The following is a 15,691-nucleotide window of genomic DNA, read 5'->3' as shown; positions in this document are numbered from 1 at the left end:
CCATTCTTCAATAAAAAAATTTCAAAAACAGACTCCAACGAGAGACAGCTGAATTGGAATTAATTTGCAAACTGGACACCATTAAATTAGGTTTGAATAAAGACTGGGAGTGGATGTGTCATTACACAAAGTAAAACTATTTCCCCATGTTTATTTCCCCCCCCCACACTGTTCCTCACAAGTTCTTGTCAACTGCTGGAAATGGCCCACCTTGATTATCACTACAAAAGGGTTTTTTTTTGTTTTCCTCTCTCCAGATGGTAATAGCTCACTGTACCTGATCACACTCGTTACAGTGTATATGGTAACACCCATTGTTTCGTGTTCTCTGTGTATATAAAATCTCCCCACTGTATTTTCCACTGCATGCATCCGATGAAGTGAGCTGTAGCTCACGAAAGCTTATGTTCAAATAAATTCGTTAGTCTCTAAGGTGCGACAAGTACTCCTTTTCTTTTTGCAGATACAGACTAACACGGCTGCTACTCTGACACCTCCTTTTAGTTAGCCAGTCAGGGAAATTGTTTCCCCCTACTTCCTGAACTGTGCCCTCAAGTCAGGGGAGAAGAATATAAGAACAGCCTTAGTGGGTTAAAACCAAAGATCCATCTAGCCCAGTATGCTGTCTTCTGACAGTGGCCAGTGCCAGGTGCTTCAGAAGGAACGAACAGAACAGGTAATCGTCAAGTGATCCATCCCCTGTTGTCCATTCCCAGCTTTTTGCAAACAGAGGCTAGAGACACATTATAAGGGTTTGAGGATTTTACTACCTGCTGCCTATTACATCTGTGGAGAGACTTACCACCTTATCCCACTTAAAAGAAAAGGAGTACATTCCACCGAATGCATCCGATGAAGTGAGCTGTAGCTCACAAAAGCTTATGCTGAAATAAATTTGTTTGTCTCTAAGGTGCCGCAAGTACTCCTTTTCTTTTTTGCGAATACAGACTAACACGGCTGCTACTCTGAAACTTATCCCACTTGTGAGTCTTTTGGGTTGTATTAAACCCAGTCAGCCACATTGCTAACTGCTGCACTGAAGATATTGTGGCCACAGGTCATCAAGGGCCCTACAGAGTACACGTACCAACGGGACATTAATTTTATGTTTGCTATATCAGGTCACGTGACTGAGGAAATTCAGTATAGGCACCGGTGACCCCGAGAAAAGTGTTTCACCCTGTTATATTTATCTCCTGTTTCATAGAATTATTGTGTTAAATGTATTGCATGTGTTTGTGTTATTTCTTGGAAATCTGCAACTATCTGGCAAGTAAGCGGGGGGTGGGGGAAGGGGGTACCCTCCCATTAGCATTTTCTTCCTGAACTGTCCGGTGATCCTGCCCGGAAGGAGTAATGGGGGTGCAGGCACCCCGAAATAAATTCATGTGGAAAGAAAACTTAGTTACACACTGCTGAGTGGGTGGTGGGATCCAGAAGAACCCAGGCCTGTCCATCAAAACCCATAAGGAGATTGGCGCTAAAGAAGGTAACTGGGTAGATAAGGGGAGCTACATAACTTTTTTCAAATATACACAATTTATAGTATACTATTTTTGAAAACTACATGATAGTAACTACTATATAAAAATAATAGTATATAAATTCCCATTAGTACAGTATCTGATCCAGCAGTAGCTTTAAATACTAGAATCCATTGGCACTGAAATCTATACAAAATATAGAATGTAAGTTAATATTTCACATCATACAAAATCAAAGCATGTGAGTACGATATCCCGTTAAAAGATTATTTAATATTTAACTTAATTGAGGGAATTATATTTCCAAAGCCTTCTTCATTTAGTAAATGTATGCTACTTTCTAAAAAATATTAGACAGATGCAGATATTAGAGAGATGTAATTTTTTAGTAGCTGCCTGTGAAGCATCAAAGTATCAAGCCTGCTCCTCAGAAATCTGCTCCCACTGCCCAAATGGTACAGCAAAGTCAGGTGCAAAACAGTAATGGAGGGAGAGATTTTAGCAAGAGGCAGCTGTGCCTCTTCCTTTTTAAAAATCACAGCTCACTACTGCATTAGACAACATTAAAGAACTAATGGGATGGAGAGGAGCTGCTACTATGAGCAACACAGCCTATGATTCAACAAAGCATCTAAACACATATTTTAGTACTTTAGACATCAATAGGATTTAAGCATGTACTTCAAGTTAAGGATGTGTTTAAGTGCTTTGCTGAACTAGGGCCCAAGAGCTTCCACTTCCTGCCCTAAGCTTTTACAATGAAAGATTCTTTTTGTAACAAAATTGTACTCTTTTTAGCTGTTTCAAGTAAGCAATGAGTAAGCATCATCTTTCAAGCATGCCCTTCCAACATTCACTGTATTTTACATGTATCAGTTATACAGAATTGGTATGATTCATTTTTGTAAAAGTATTTCACACAAACACTGTAGGAATATTTATTATTAAACAAAAGTACATTTTCTATAAGAGCAATAAAATCATAAAAGTAAATACGTAATTCATGAATACAGCTATGACAATGCATACAATGTCAAACTAACTTATATAAACTGTGTTTGTGATTTTTCATGTCAGTCTAGTATTACATAAGAAATGTAATCAATAGGTTCACAAATACACAATAAGGTTCTTACCGTTTCTTTTGCACATTAGCAAAATGCACAGTACACTAAAAATGAAGTGCTCACATAAGAATATGTATTGAATCTTGAGCATTTAATAAAGTATATACATATTAGCAAATTTGATTGATAGATGACATAAGTACAAGGATTTCCTCAGAAACAAAAGAGTTGCTATGTTAAATCAAATGTGAATACTCAAGATCGGACAATTATACAGTATCCTGCCCTTTGGAAAGTTTCTGATTGTCCTCTTGTTCTTGTATTATAAGAAAGGTTCCTATATTTACCCTAATTTAGCTTTCATCATTTTGTATACCTTTATCATATCCTCTCTTCTTTGGCTCCTCTCTGAACAGTCCTAATCTTTTCAATGTCTCCTCACATAAATACTTCTAAGTATTTTTATTGTCTACTTCCAAATCTCCTCTATTTTATCTTCCCTTTAAAAAAAATAGTTATGGTAACCAGAAGTGAAAACAGTATTCCAGGAAAGTGCATAACTGAATTATATATTGCCATAATTTAGTACTATATTATGGTGAACATTATTTGCTTTTTTGATTGCTGCTGCACATTTTCCAGATGATGTTTACTATTATGTGCATGGTGTATATAATGAATGAAGCAAGTTTATGTTGTGAAAGAGGTTATTGCCAATTAATCCATTGTCTTATTCACTACAGAAGCTGTAAGATACGTAGTGTATGAGAAAAGCGGGAGGGGGGCTTCTGGGAAAGAAAGGATGAATGGTTAAGAGATAGGACTGAGCCCATGACAACTGGGTCCTACCCTAGCACGTTACCAATATATATAATACCGACCAAGTCACTTAAAACAAAAATTCAGAACTGACCATTAATTGTCATTTTCATTTTGAGTACTAGACTCAAGATACCTAGGGCTGATTTTCAAAGACACCTAGCACTCACAACTACAATGGAAATCAGTGAATGCTGTGGGTGCTCAGCAACTTTGAAAAAGCAGATGATAGAGGTCTCAAGATGGACATTGAATATTGAAGCAACTAATATCAGTCGCTACTTTAGAGAATGTTGGCTTTCCCTACCTGACAGGGTTGTTATGAAAAATTCATTAATGTTTTTAGATTACTGTGGCTATAAGCACAATAGAAAAACAAATTAAAATTTTGATATTCAGTGCAGTGTTTGGATGGGTGTAGTAAATAAAGCTTGGGGCCATGTATAGAATGATGAGGATAAAAAGAAATATTTAACAGATACTTTACTGAGGACCATATACCTGTGCATTGAACAATGCAGGGCTCCTATAGAAAAAATTGTACAGTCTGTGATTATGTAATTAGACATAGTGGCATACTGCCTATGAATAAGCGAGCCAAAATAAAGCTGCAGAGGCAACCTTATGGCATTTTTTAAACTTTTGAGCATTTTACTTTGTAATCTTAACATTTTTTTAATGGAATATAAAAATGTGTCTGTGTGTGCAAATACACACACGTGTTCAGTTTTTTTCAAATGCAGCAAACAGGTTTTAACTTTTTGTATGAATGTTTTACAATGTAGGTATGCATAGCCTTATGTTGTAAAAGACTAGTTGAACAGTATGTAGACATTATCTTACACTGTCAGGAAACTTACTGCCTGGTGAATAAGATTTAAAACAAAACAAAACATACAATATAATATGGTGATCTTCCTAAAAACACCATCCTAGCCATTATGGATGTAGAAGCCCTCTACACCAACATTCCACACAAAGATAGGACTACAAGCCGTCAGGAACCGTATCCCCGATAGTGTCACAGCTAACCTGGTGGCTGAACTTTGTGACTTTGTCCTCACCCATAACTATTTCACATTTGGGGACAATGTATACCTTCAAATCAGCGGCACTGCGATGGGTACCCGCATGGCCCCACAGTATGCCAACATTTTTATGGCTGACCTAGAACAACGCTTCCTCAGCTCTCGTCCCCTAATGCCCCTACTCTACTTGCGCTACATTGATGACATCTTCATCATCTGGACCCATGGAAAAGAAGCCCTCGAGGAATTCCACCATGATTTCAACAATTTCCATCCCACCATCAACCTCAGCCTGGACCAGTCCACACAAGAGATCCACTTCCTGGACACTACGGTGCTAATACGCGATGGTCACATAAACATTACCCTATATCGGAAACCTACTGACCGCTATTCCTACCTACATGCCTCTAGCTTTCATCCAGATCATACCACTCGATCCATTGTCTACAGCCAAGCTCTACGATATAACCGCATTTGCTCCAACCCCTCAGACAGAGACAAACACCTACAAGATCTCTATCATGCATTCCTACAACTACAATACACACCTTCTGAAGTGAAGAAACAGATTGACAGAGCCAGAAGAGTACCCAGAAGTCACCTACTACAGGACAGGCCCAAAAAAGAAAATAACAGAATGCCACTAGCCATCACTGTCAGCCCCCAACTAAAACCTCTCCAACGCATCATCAAGGATCTACAACCTATCCTGAAGGACGACCCATCACTCTCACAGATCTTGGGAGACAGGCCAGTCCTTGCTTACAGACAGCCCCCCAATCTGAAGCAAATACTCACCAGCAACCACAAACCACACAACAGAACCACTAACCCAGGAACCTATCCTTGCAACAAAGCCCGTTGCCAACTCTGTCCACATATCTATTCAGGGGATACCATCATAGGGCCTAATCACATCAGCCACACTATCAGAGGCTCGTTCACCTGCGCATCTACCAATGTGATATATGCCATCATGAGCCAGCAATGCCCCTCTGCCATGTACACTGGCCAAACTGGACAGTCTCTACGTAAAAGAATGAATGGACACAAATCAGACATCAAGAATTATAACATTCAAAAACCAGTTGGAAAACACTTCAATCTCTCTGGTCACTCGATTACAGACCTAAGAGTGGCTTTCCTTCAACAAAAAAGCTTCGAAAACAGACTCCAACGAGAGACTGCTGCATTGGAATTAATTTGCAAACTGGATACAATTAACTTAGGCTTGAATAGAGACTGGGAATGGATGAGTCATTACACAAAGTAAAACTATTTCCCCATGGTATTTCTCCCCCCCGCCCCACCCCCCACTGTTCCTCAGATATTCTTGTTAACTGCTGGAATTAGCCTACCTTGCTTGTCACCATGAAAGGTTTTCCTCCTTTCCCCCCCCTGCTGCTGGTGATGGCTTATCTTAAGTGATCACTCTCCTTACAGTGTGTATGATAAACCCATTGTTTCATGTTCTCTGTGTGTGTGTATATAAATCTCTCCTCTGTTTTTTCCACCAAATGCATCCGATGAAGTGAGCTGTAGCTCACGAAAGCTTATGCTCTAATAAATTTGTTAGTCTCTAAGGTGCCACAAGTACTCCTTTTCTTTTTGCGAATACAGACTAACACGGCTGCTACTCTGAAACAAAATATCTAGAGACACAAAATTTGGTACGAGCTAGCAGTGGGGATTTTACTGATAGGTGACTATTGCAGAGGTCATACGTAATTGTGTTTGTTGATCTACTTTGGAAGAGGGAATTATGTGTGTGTGGTGGGGAGAGGTGTTGCTAATATTAAGGACTAGCTACAGCAAGACTGCATAGATTTTGATTGCATGAACTAAATGAATGAGTGCTGCATTCAGCACTTTTTCCCATATAGGAGAGTTATGTTAAATCTCTGTAGAGTTCTTTCTGGGTAGTTGGACAATCAAGGCAAAGTGATTCTCTTTCAAACCTAAAGCACTGTGCATTCTTTTCATATTACATATCAGATGTTTTAAAAGAGAGCAATGGATATCATGCAGATATATCTGTATTCAGTGTAACGGTATCATACTCAATTTCTACACATTCAGACAATCATTGAATTCACATAATTAGTGGAAAGTGAAGAACGGTTTATATTTTTTTGATACATCATCTACTCGGGATGAATTTGATTAGCTGTGAGGTCTTTTGCATCAATTACTGAGATCTGTTCTTCAGTCATTGCAGGCTTTTTAACGTGGGAGCAGCAAGTAACTGCATTCATATTATCATTATGGCACCCACAGAGAATGAGAAGAATAGGGCCAGGAAATATTTATGCATTGTTAATATGTAACTAATCCAACACCTGTTTTGAAAAATTAGCCACTATGAGAGTGTTTAGAAGAGCAACAACATTTATAAAACATTTGGAAAATAAGGGGAAGAAAACTGTGCTCATTGTAGGAATTGTAGGATAAAGACAACTGGGACTGGGAGTATGATTATGTACTAAAGCATAAAGATAATGTATGTTATTGTAACTTTTATAATTTACAGGGATCAATTTTTTCTGTAATTTTATTCAGGGAGGTTAAGAAGCAGGTTAAGGATTTAGGCTGTAACAGAAAAAATATAAGCTAAATATTAAGGAAAACTATCAGACATAAGAACAATTAGGCAACGGGCCAGATCCTTGAGGTTGTGCAAATGCCATTATTGCAGTAATTTAAGACAGAACTTGAGACCTATCAGGGAGGATTTAATCAATCCAGTTCAAGGTTCAGGTGAATGGAGTAGAGTACCCTTCCAACTCTATCTACAAAAATTGATATAAAATACCCTCATTCTTTTCAAAATGCATATTGTTTGTGGCATTTAATGTGCATGCACATCACATTGCAGTGGAGTGGCAGTAGTCAGTCCATTGTGAAGATTGCCAGTAGAAACTGAAAATTCTTCTCAATTGAGTAGAAACTAATAAGCACAGTTTTGCCCTTTCCACTCTAAAACAGGAAATAAACAAACCAAAAAACCCTCATATCACTGGTTTCAAAATTGGTAGATCAGATCCGGAGGCCCAAAGAAAGGAAGTACTGCACCTGAAAATCCTAAGAGATCTGGGGGAGGGAGAGCAGAGGGCTGCGAGGGTAAAGGAAGTACTGCAAGAAGGCAGAACTCCCAGTCATCCATATGAACTTTTTTCCTTCTCCCCACAAGCCCTAGTGAATGAGCAATAAGTGAAGACCTGTTTCAGAGCTGAAGCCACAGAATTAGATGGGGTCTCCATGAGGGGAGAAAATCCATCAAGTCTTAAATGGCTCATCAGTCCCCCTCTCGAGACACAAAAGATCCATTCCCCACAAGCATTAGGGTCATAGGAGTCGTTCACCTCTCCCCACCCCCAACTTTAAGCCATTTATCTGGAGCCTCCTCCAACTCCCTAAAAATCTCATTTGGCTCATTTAGGATTCAGAAGCCAATTTTGGTTCATTTGGGACTGAGGAGCCTTTTAAGGATCTGGAGTGATTGCCAAGCGGCCTATTAAGATCACTGAGGAGGATGAAGCCTTGCTGAGCATCCAAAGGCTTCCCAGGGTAGGCCACAAACCTCCTAAGGTGGGAGATCAGAGGTAGTAGTGGAGTTCGTCCCATTGTGAGACACAGGGAGCAGCAAGAGGTTGAAAGGCAAATGGGGAAAGAGACATTCTCCATGACCCTCTCCAAGTCCGGGGAGCTCCACGAGGGGTAGGCCACGTTTCCCAGGCTCTCTCTTTAGAACACAGGAGGAAAACCCCAGTCCTTTGGACATTAGGAAATTGACCCGAGGGGAGTACTCCTTGTGGAGATGAATTACGGAGAGAGTGTAGGAAAAGTTACAAGTATAAATGGAATATATCCAAGATACCAGCAGACTGAATGAAAGTCTATGATGTTTCAAATATGAAAAAACATTGTTAGAAGTAACAAATCACTTTGTACATGTTTGTGGATAAAAGTTGATATTAAGTAAACTGATAGCAAATTATGACCAGTATTGGTATAAGACATACGTTTTAAAAGATAAAGAGCAGACTCAAGTATTCACAATGCAGTTCAGATCCTTCAACATTACATGAAATGACCAATAGCTCACTGCATGGAAAGTGTCAGGTGTGAGATGGATGTATATTGAATAGAATCACTAAGAAAAAACATCTCCCCTGTTATAGTAAAAGCACAAAACAAGGAAAGGGAACAAGAAAAACTGCCTTGTTCTTTTCCCATTCTTACTTTCCTCTGCAATGCAAGACAGATATTGTGAAGAAATTCTGTTTATCCTAGTAAGGATTATATCACTGCAAGTTTTCTGACATCCATTTGTTCTCAGCTCAGAAAGATCACCTATAGCAAGGGAGACAACAGAGACTGTGCAAGGAAGGATAACTTCTCCTCACCTCCCTCGCTAGCTTATGATGAAAATGGCTCAATAGACTGTGACCCTTGTCTCTAGAGAAAGAAGGGTTACGTGGAGGGTCACAGTGAACCTCTGAGGCTAGCGAAATCCACCAGGAAACGTGGGACCCACGGAGGCAAGGACAAAGCTTTGTCACAATATTTAAAATGTGTTACCTGAGTAGTGTAAAACAAGGTCACAAAACTGAAAGAGACTTTCTTCTCTGCAATGTAAAAGCAAGGTTACTTACCCATAAAGGATCTTCCTTATTTTCTCTCTGTTCTCTTTATACTAATTTATGATGGGTTATGATGTCAGGTGAAAAGAGCCAATATATATATTTGTCCTCAATCATAACTGCCTATAAAATAGACTGATGTTTCCCCATTTAAAAGTGTTAAGACTAAATTCTAAATTGTAGATATGTGATTTTGAAGAGACCTGGACATAGAACACAATTTATTCTAGAGATAAACAAATGGAAGGAACAAGTGCACAGCAAACATAATAATCGTACCAAATAATATACCGTATTCTAAATCTTACTGTTTTACAATTATTAAATATTTTCACCTTTCACAGATAATTGCCATTGTATACAATTTCAGCAGTATCAAATTACAGACATCTGATTTCCTGGAATTTTTCTCTATTTTTATTCAGTTGCAACACTATTCTCTCTTCCCATTTTCTTTGTTACAAAGCTTCAGGTCTCTCTGAACTTGAACCTACATTCCCTCATGTCTCTATTACACTAGGTTGGAGAGTTAATAGCACTCCATATACTGTTTCACATGATTGTCTTCTTGGCAGGTTCACCCTTCAGTGCTCCAGTACTCTCTATAGAAACATGCTGGATAGCATGTTGTGACTTTCTGCACTAGTAGATCTAGGCCATTTCAGAGAACATTTGGTATCATCCTCTTTTCAGAGAGAATCCAGTAAGTATCCCTGGAGTTGCACTAAATTGAGAGGTTTGACTAACAGAACATAGAAAAGGCCCAGCAGCTCCAGGAGGAACAGGGAGAAAAAAACTGCTGAAAGTGATTGCCAAATATTTCAATTTTGGGAAGAAGGGCTCTGAATCCATCTCTCATAAATAACATACTATAAAACATCCAAAGGATTTTTGCTGATTCTTGTCATCTGACAACATTTCAAGGAGCAAATAACCTGATTTAATAGTGTATGTGAATTCACACCTCATCTTCATGAAATTGAGAGAGATAAATCCCCAGAGTTGATACTGTGTGCAGATGGCAATAAGACAAACAGGAAATGGGAGGCTAGTTGTAAACTTAAACTATGGGAGGACCCTGCCTCCCGCCATAATTCTGACCTAAGAGCAACAACCTTTATTGAAATAATTCTGTACACCTGAAAGGCCACATGCAACTAAAAAGGAAGAGGACCATATGGCCCAGAATCATCACCAGCTTTTTCCTCTTGCATTACTCATTACATTACATTACTATCTAAGACCTATATTGGACCACCTAATCCCAAGGCTCAGATGGACCTGCATTATTCCAAGACATAGACGCAATCCTATGGAAATTACTGTCCCAGGAAATCCAACTCCCTCTGGTATGGGAAGGTAGCTCAATGGCATCTCCCCATCTTCCAATCATCCATTGAGTGTAATGGCTCCCATGAGGCTACTTGTACTGTTGTTCAAGAACATACCATCAAAAGCTGTGATTTAGTTAAATGAAAATAAAACTAAGCATGTGCTTATGGTTAGAGCCCTGCAAATATGTGGATATACGCTTTATATCCACGGACCATTTTTGTGGATCGTGGCTCAGATGCAGATACAAAATTTGTATCCAGACAGGGCTCTGTAGCACACACTCACCCAACTAGAGCAGCTGTCACCCACTTCCTCATCAATTATTGGGAGTGGACCACATTCTCCCTGACTGAATTGGCCTTGTTAACACTGGTTCTCCACTGTAAGGTAACTCCCTTCTCTTCATGTATCAGTATATTTATGCCTGCATCTTTAATTTTCACTCCATGCATCTGAAGAAGTTGAGTTTTTTACCCATGAAAGCTTATGCCTAAATAAATCTGTTAGTCTTTAAGGTGCCACCGGATACCTTGTTTTTTTTTTTTAATAAAAATTATGCATTTCTCTAATTACAGGAAATATATTGTACTGTTCTTATGTATTGTTCCTGAACTAATATTGTGCCCTGTAGATTTTATGCAAAAATATTTCATGAGCCTGGGATTAATCAAAATATTTTGGTAATTGCTTGATCAACGCTAGATGGATAACTGTAGTTCATTTCCTCTAGCTCCACTGAAGCTGCAATTGAGCATAGAGACAATATTTGATGTGAACAGCCCACCCATCAGTTAGCATTTCCTAATTCTATAGAATAAGGAAATATGCTTTTCTTATTCCCATCTATCTTTTTTTAATTAATCGATTGTTATTTTCCTTCAATTTTACACAGTTGAACATTAACAAATTGGCATCAGAACAGATGATCATGCACCACTATAGTGGCTATTAGAATAATTTTGCATCCATAAGATATGGAATTATTAAAATATGCCCATCAGATTCTTGACTTTGCTGAATATCTAACCTCTAACACTCAATCTGTCTGTGATAATAAAGTACGTATTAAGAATTCTCCAGAACTGTTGCTCTGGGCAACAATCAGTGTACTTAAAAAGAAGCAATGATATCTTACTCTGCCAAAAAGAAAAGGGATCAAAGAACAATTACCACTAGACAGGAAAATTATCAGTTTAGAGTGACGACTATATCAAGAATAGCGCTCTTCTACTACCATTCTTAAAAATCGAGTAGTTATCAGAAACATATTTAGATTCTTTAGTAATTAAAAAAAAATCTACCTAACTGACACTACATATTGGATTGATTATATAAATGAAAGACTACACCTGGTCATTTAGTAACCAGATTGGTCTGTATTATACAGGATGTCAGACTAGATTAGCGGTTCTCAAAATGTGGGTTGGGACCCCAAAGTGAGTTGCGACCCTGTTTTAATGGGATTGCCAGGGCTGCCATTAGACTTGCTGGGGCCAAAGCCAAAGTGCGAGCCCCAATGCCTGAGGGCTTCAGCCCTGGGTGGCAGGGCTCAGGTTATAGGCATTCTGCCTCGGTCTGAAGCTCTTGAACTTCAGCTTTGCCCTCCCCCCCCGCCCAGGGCGGCGAGACTCGAGCGGGCTCAAGTTTTGGTCCCCGTTCCTGGGGTCATGTAGTAATTTTTGTTATCAGAAGGGGGTCGCGGTGCAATGAAGTTTGAGAACCCCTGGACTAGATGATCTAATGATCTCTTCTCACCTTAAAAATCTATGAATTATTGAAGTCATTATACAAATATATAGTAGCTACCGGTAAATATGATGAAAGCAGAGCAAAGAGACTCTATTGAAATTATGAATACTATATTAAACGTACATAAATAGGTCACAATGCATATGAAATGATATTTCTGATCTGAAGGGTACTTCTGTTTAGAAAAAGCAACTTAGATGCAGAACACACTCATGGTAGTGAAGAGAATAATTATATGGCTTCTAAAAGAACAAGTTCCCCAAAAGAGTCAGAATGAACAGCAAGCCTTTCTCAGACTGCAGCACTTGAGAACCATTTTTAAAAGTACCGGATGGGAGATACTTATCTGAACAGATCTATCCATCTATCTAAAGTACATGTATGGACCCCATTATTGCAGTATCTGAATGACTCACAATCTTTAATGAATTTATCCTCACAAAACCCAGTATTATGGAAGTACCATAATTCCCATTTTACAGATGAGACACAAAGAGACTAAATGACTAGTTAAAGTCGCACAGGAAATCTATGGAATGTATATGGAAATTGTTTACATTGATGGGTCAGGAATTAATGTATACAAATAGGTACTGTTACTATATTTGTTGGAAGGAATGTAAAATAGTAAAGGTTTCCTCCTTAAATATACATTCAGCTTTCAAGAAGTGTATTTTTGCTTTTGTTTCCATTTTGGTTTGCATAGTTTTATTTTTAGTGACTTTAGGACTTAGTTAATAATTGGACAGTAAATGTATTTGCAGGTGGTGAAGACAAAGGTTATACATAACTCCCTTGTTTGTATGGTCTGGTTATCATTAGAAAGTTTCATGAGGATTCCTAAATCTATAAGAATCACACTTTCCATGACTGGAGGATGATGCCACAATGTGTGCAGGAGAAGCTGCTTGCATCTGGTCTTTTATCTGAGTCCCCACGTCAACTCAGCAATTTATTGTTTTTGTTGCAAATAATGGGGAGAAGAGGAAACAGGGTTAGCATCTAGACTTGTTCTCTCTCTCACAGAACTCAGAACCCAGGAGGAGGGGTCCTACAGTGGCTTTTACATCTTCCCAATTCTGGGCTGCTCCTGGTGGCTAAAGTAGACCCCAATGTAAGTTATGCAGCCCATCAAGATTGTCTAAGCTATTACAGGCTATCCCCACCTGCTGCCTGCCCCTGCTTGTCTCCATCCCGCAAAACTGATAGGAAGCAGTGCTGCCCAGAATCTGTACAGTGCTACTTGTTGTGACCCCACCCTGACACATTCTCCCTTCCTGCAAAACCCCTCTTATGCCTATGACTGTTTTCCTCAGTTCCTATACCAGGGAAATTCTCCCGTCAGCTGGATCCAGGATTTTAAGAGCACCTTTATATCACTCTGGCCTCTTCACACTGCATAGAGAAGTGGTGAGTATGGTCCAACTCTTTCAGAAATCCTGGGAGCTCAAAATAAGAAAAAGTGTCAGCGGTCCATACTAGTGCATGATCTCATATAGTTCTGCCAACATGCTGTGATAGGCTAAATGCCTTGATATACACTGGGGTCGGCTTAGCGTGACCAGATGTCCCAATATTGCAGGGACCATCCCGATATTAGGGGCTTTGTCTTACGTAAACAACCTATTGCCCCTCCCTGTCCCAGTTACTTCCCCACACTTACTATCTGATCGCTCTTGGTAGGTTGCTGGGGGAGATGAGCATTCACATGATTATAGGAAGAATCTTATAACAGTACTGGAGGTCAGGAAGGAACATTTTCCTGTAGCGCATTAACTAGTTTCCTTTCCTTTCCACCTTCCCCCTGGAGCACACTGAAATGGGGATCCCTGGGTAAGGACATGGGTGTCCATGAGCGGGGAAGGCACATTGTTTACACATGTCCTGGAAGGAGACATTAAGAGCTGTATGCTAGAAACTGTTGTTAGAATAAAGTCACTGCAATAGTGTACTTGGGTCCACATTGCCTGGGACATTTGTTATTAACTTCACTTGATAGACAGGCGTTTCTTGTTCTAACAGTTGATTGTCTTGGCCTCCTTTCTTAAATCTTGGACTCAGGTCAGGAAACAGCTGTGCTAAGGGCCTTAAGGAATGAGGGGCTTATGTACAGGTCTCATGTATAGATCCCTTCACAAAAGTATATCTTCCACCTCAACATTGGTATGTTTGGGAGTTGTGTCCTGGGTGCTTCATCCTACCATTGTTGAATATAATCTGATAGGTATCTTTCTGGCTATTTGCTATTAGGACTACATGCATAACTAGTTGTTGGGCATAACTGAAACTTGAGATATTTCAAGATCTTTAATCCATTTACCAGAATCTTGTGTTTTATTTCTGTATCCCTTCAAATGGCATCAGCAAACATCGAATATTGAAAAACAAAACAATTAGAGACCACATTGACTGCGTAGGACAATCTGAATTTTCTATCTGTGAATAATTTACTCGGAATGACTTCTGAGAATACTGAGAAATTGATTAGTCCAAGTCCTATTACAGATGAATAAATTAATAGGAATGACTAATTGTAAAGTTACCAGTATTTGATTTAGTTCAGATTTTCTGCACAGATTTGTATATCAAACCTTGGTCAGAATATAGATTAAAGACCCACCAACATTTCATTTATACATTGAAATATTTAATTGCACATAACTGAAAACCTCCTACATGTACAACACCTTTCAGACATATGTCTCTTAAAACCTACCCTATCACCTGCATAGATTTGCAAGCAATAGAAATCATTGCTTGTTTTTACTAATACTCTAATAGCTTTAAATCAGGAATTAGTTAAACACATTAAAAAGTTAATTATGAAGCATTGTTCGCATTAAATAACTAAAAGGAATATATAGATCAAGCATTCAATTCACTATGCCCACCGACTTGTTCCTCATTTCTCAACTGGAAAATTATGGTTTGTATTGTACATTTCATGAGATACATCATTCATTCTACATCAAATATAATAGATATACTCACCCTCATTCATGTTCTATTTTGTTAAATTAAATTTTTGATTATAACTTTCACTTTAATGCATTCAGTATTTAATTTCACAATATTAATAAATGTTGAGAATACGCTTTCCTTTACCTTGTTTCCAATGGCTTTTTTTGGTGGGAAGTTAAAGGTCCTTACTTGGTGGTATTTATTTTGTAGCTTGTGATGCAAGCTTCTGAATTCTGCATATCTTCGATAAACATTCCATTCATCATCTTTTATTCTGATATATACCTGCAAGCGTAGATGAGAAAAGATCAATTTTAAAGGCAATCATTACATTCATTTTGTCTCTCTTTGTTAAAAGTACTGTTTGTCAACTACCTTCACCTTTATGACATAACATTCTCAGTAGTTTTAGGACTATTTACCTACAACTACATCTGACTGCAAACAGTCATCAAGTGTAGCTATGTCTATTCAACAGGTCATTAATCTAATTCCCTTTTATTGGATTCAGTGGTGACATACATTAACTTGCTCATTATTACAAGATGTGGCTGTAATTTTGTAGTAAAATAGCTGTTAATGCTTTCTGTTGCCAGCAGGTT

At 38.7% G+C, this 15,691-nt stretch overlaps 1 protein-coding gene across 1 annotated transcript in view; it reads right to left on the bottom strand.

Moving 5' to 3' along the window:
- The window catches only part of SNX29 (sorting nexin 29), a 477,394-nt gene that overhangs the window by 111,104 nt on the left and 350,599 nt on the right, over positions 1–15,691 (bottom strand). Inside the window, 1 exon segment of the mRNA XM_043494140.1 lies at positions 15,234–15,374. Within this exon segment, the coding sequence (XP_043350075.1) occupies positions 15,234–15,374 (141 nt within the window).

Source organism: Dermochelys coriacea, chromosome 10 (assembly GCF_009764565.3).
Source record: "Dermochelys coriacea isolate rDerCor1 chromosome 10, rDerCor1.pri.v4, whole genome shotgun sequence".
Lineage (NCBI taxonomy): Eukaryota > Metazoa > Chordata > Testudines > Dermochelyidae > Dermochelys > Dermochelys coriacea.
The sequence above is the reverse complement of the archived record's forward strand: the minus strand, read 5'-3'. Positions and strand labels throughout refer to the sequence as shown.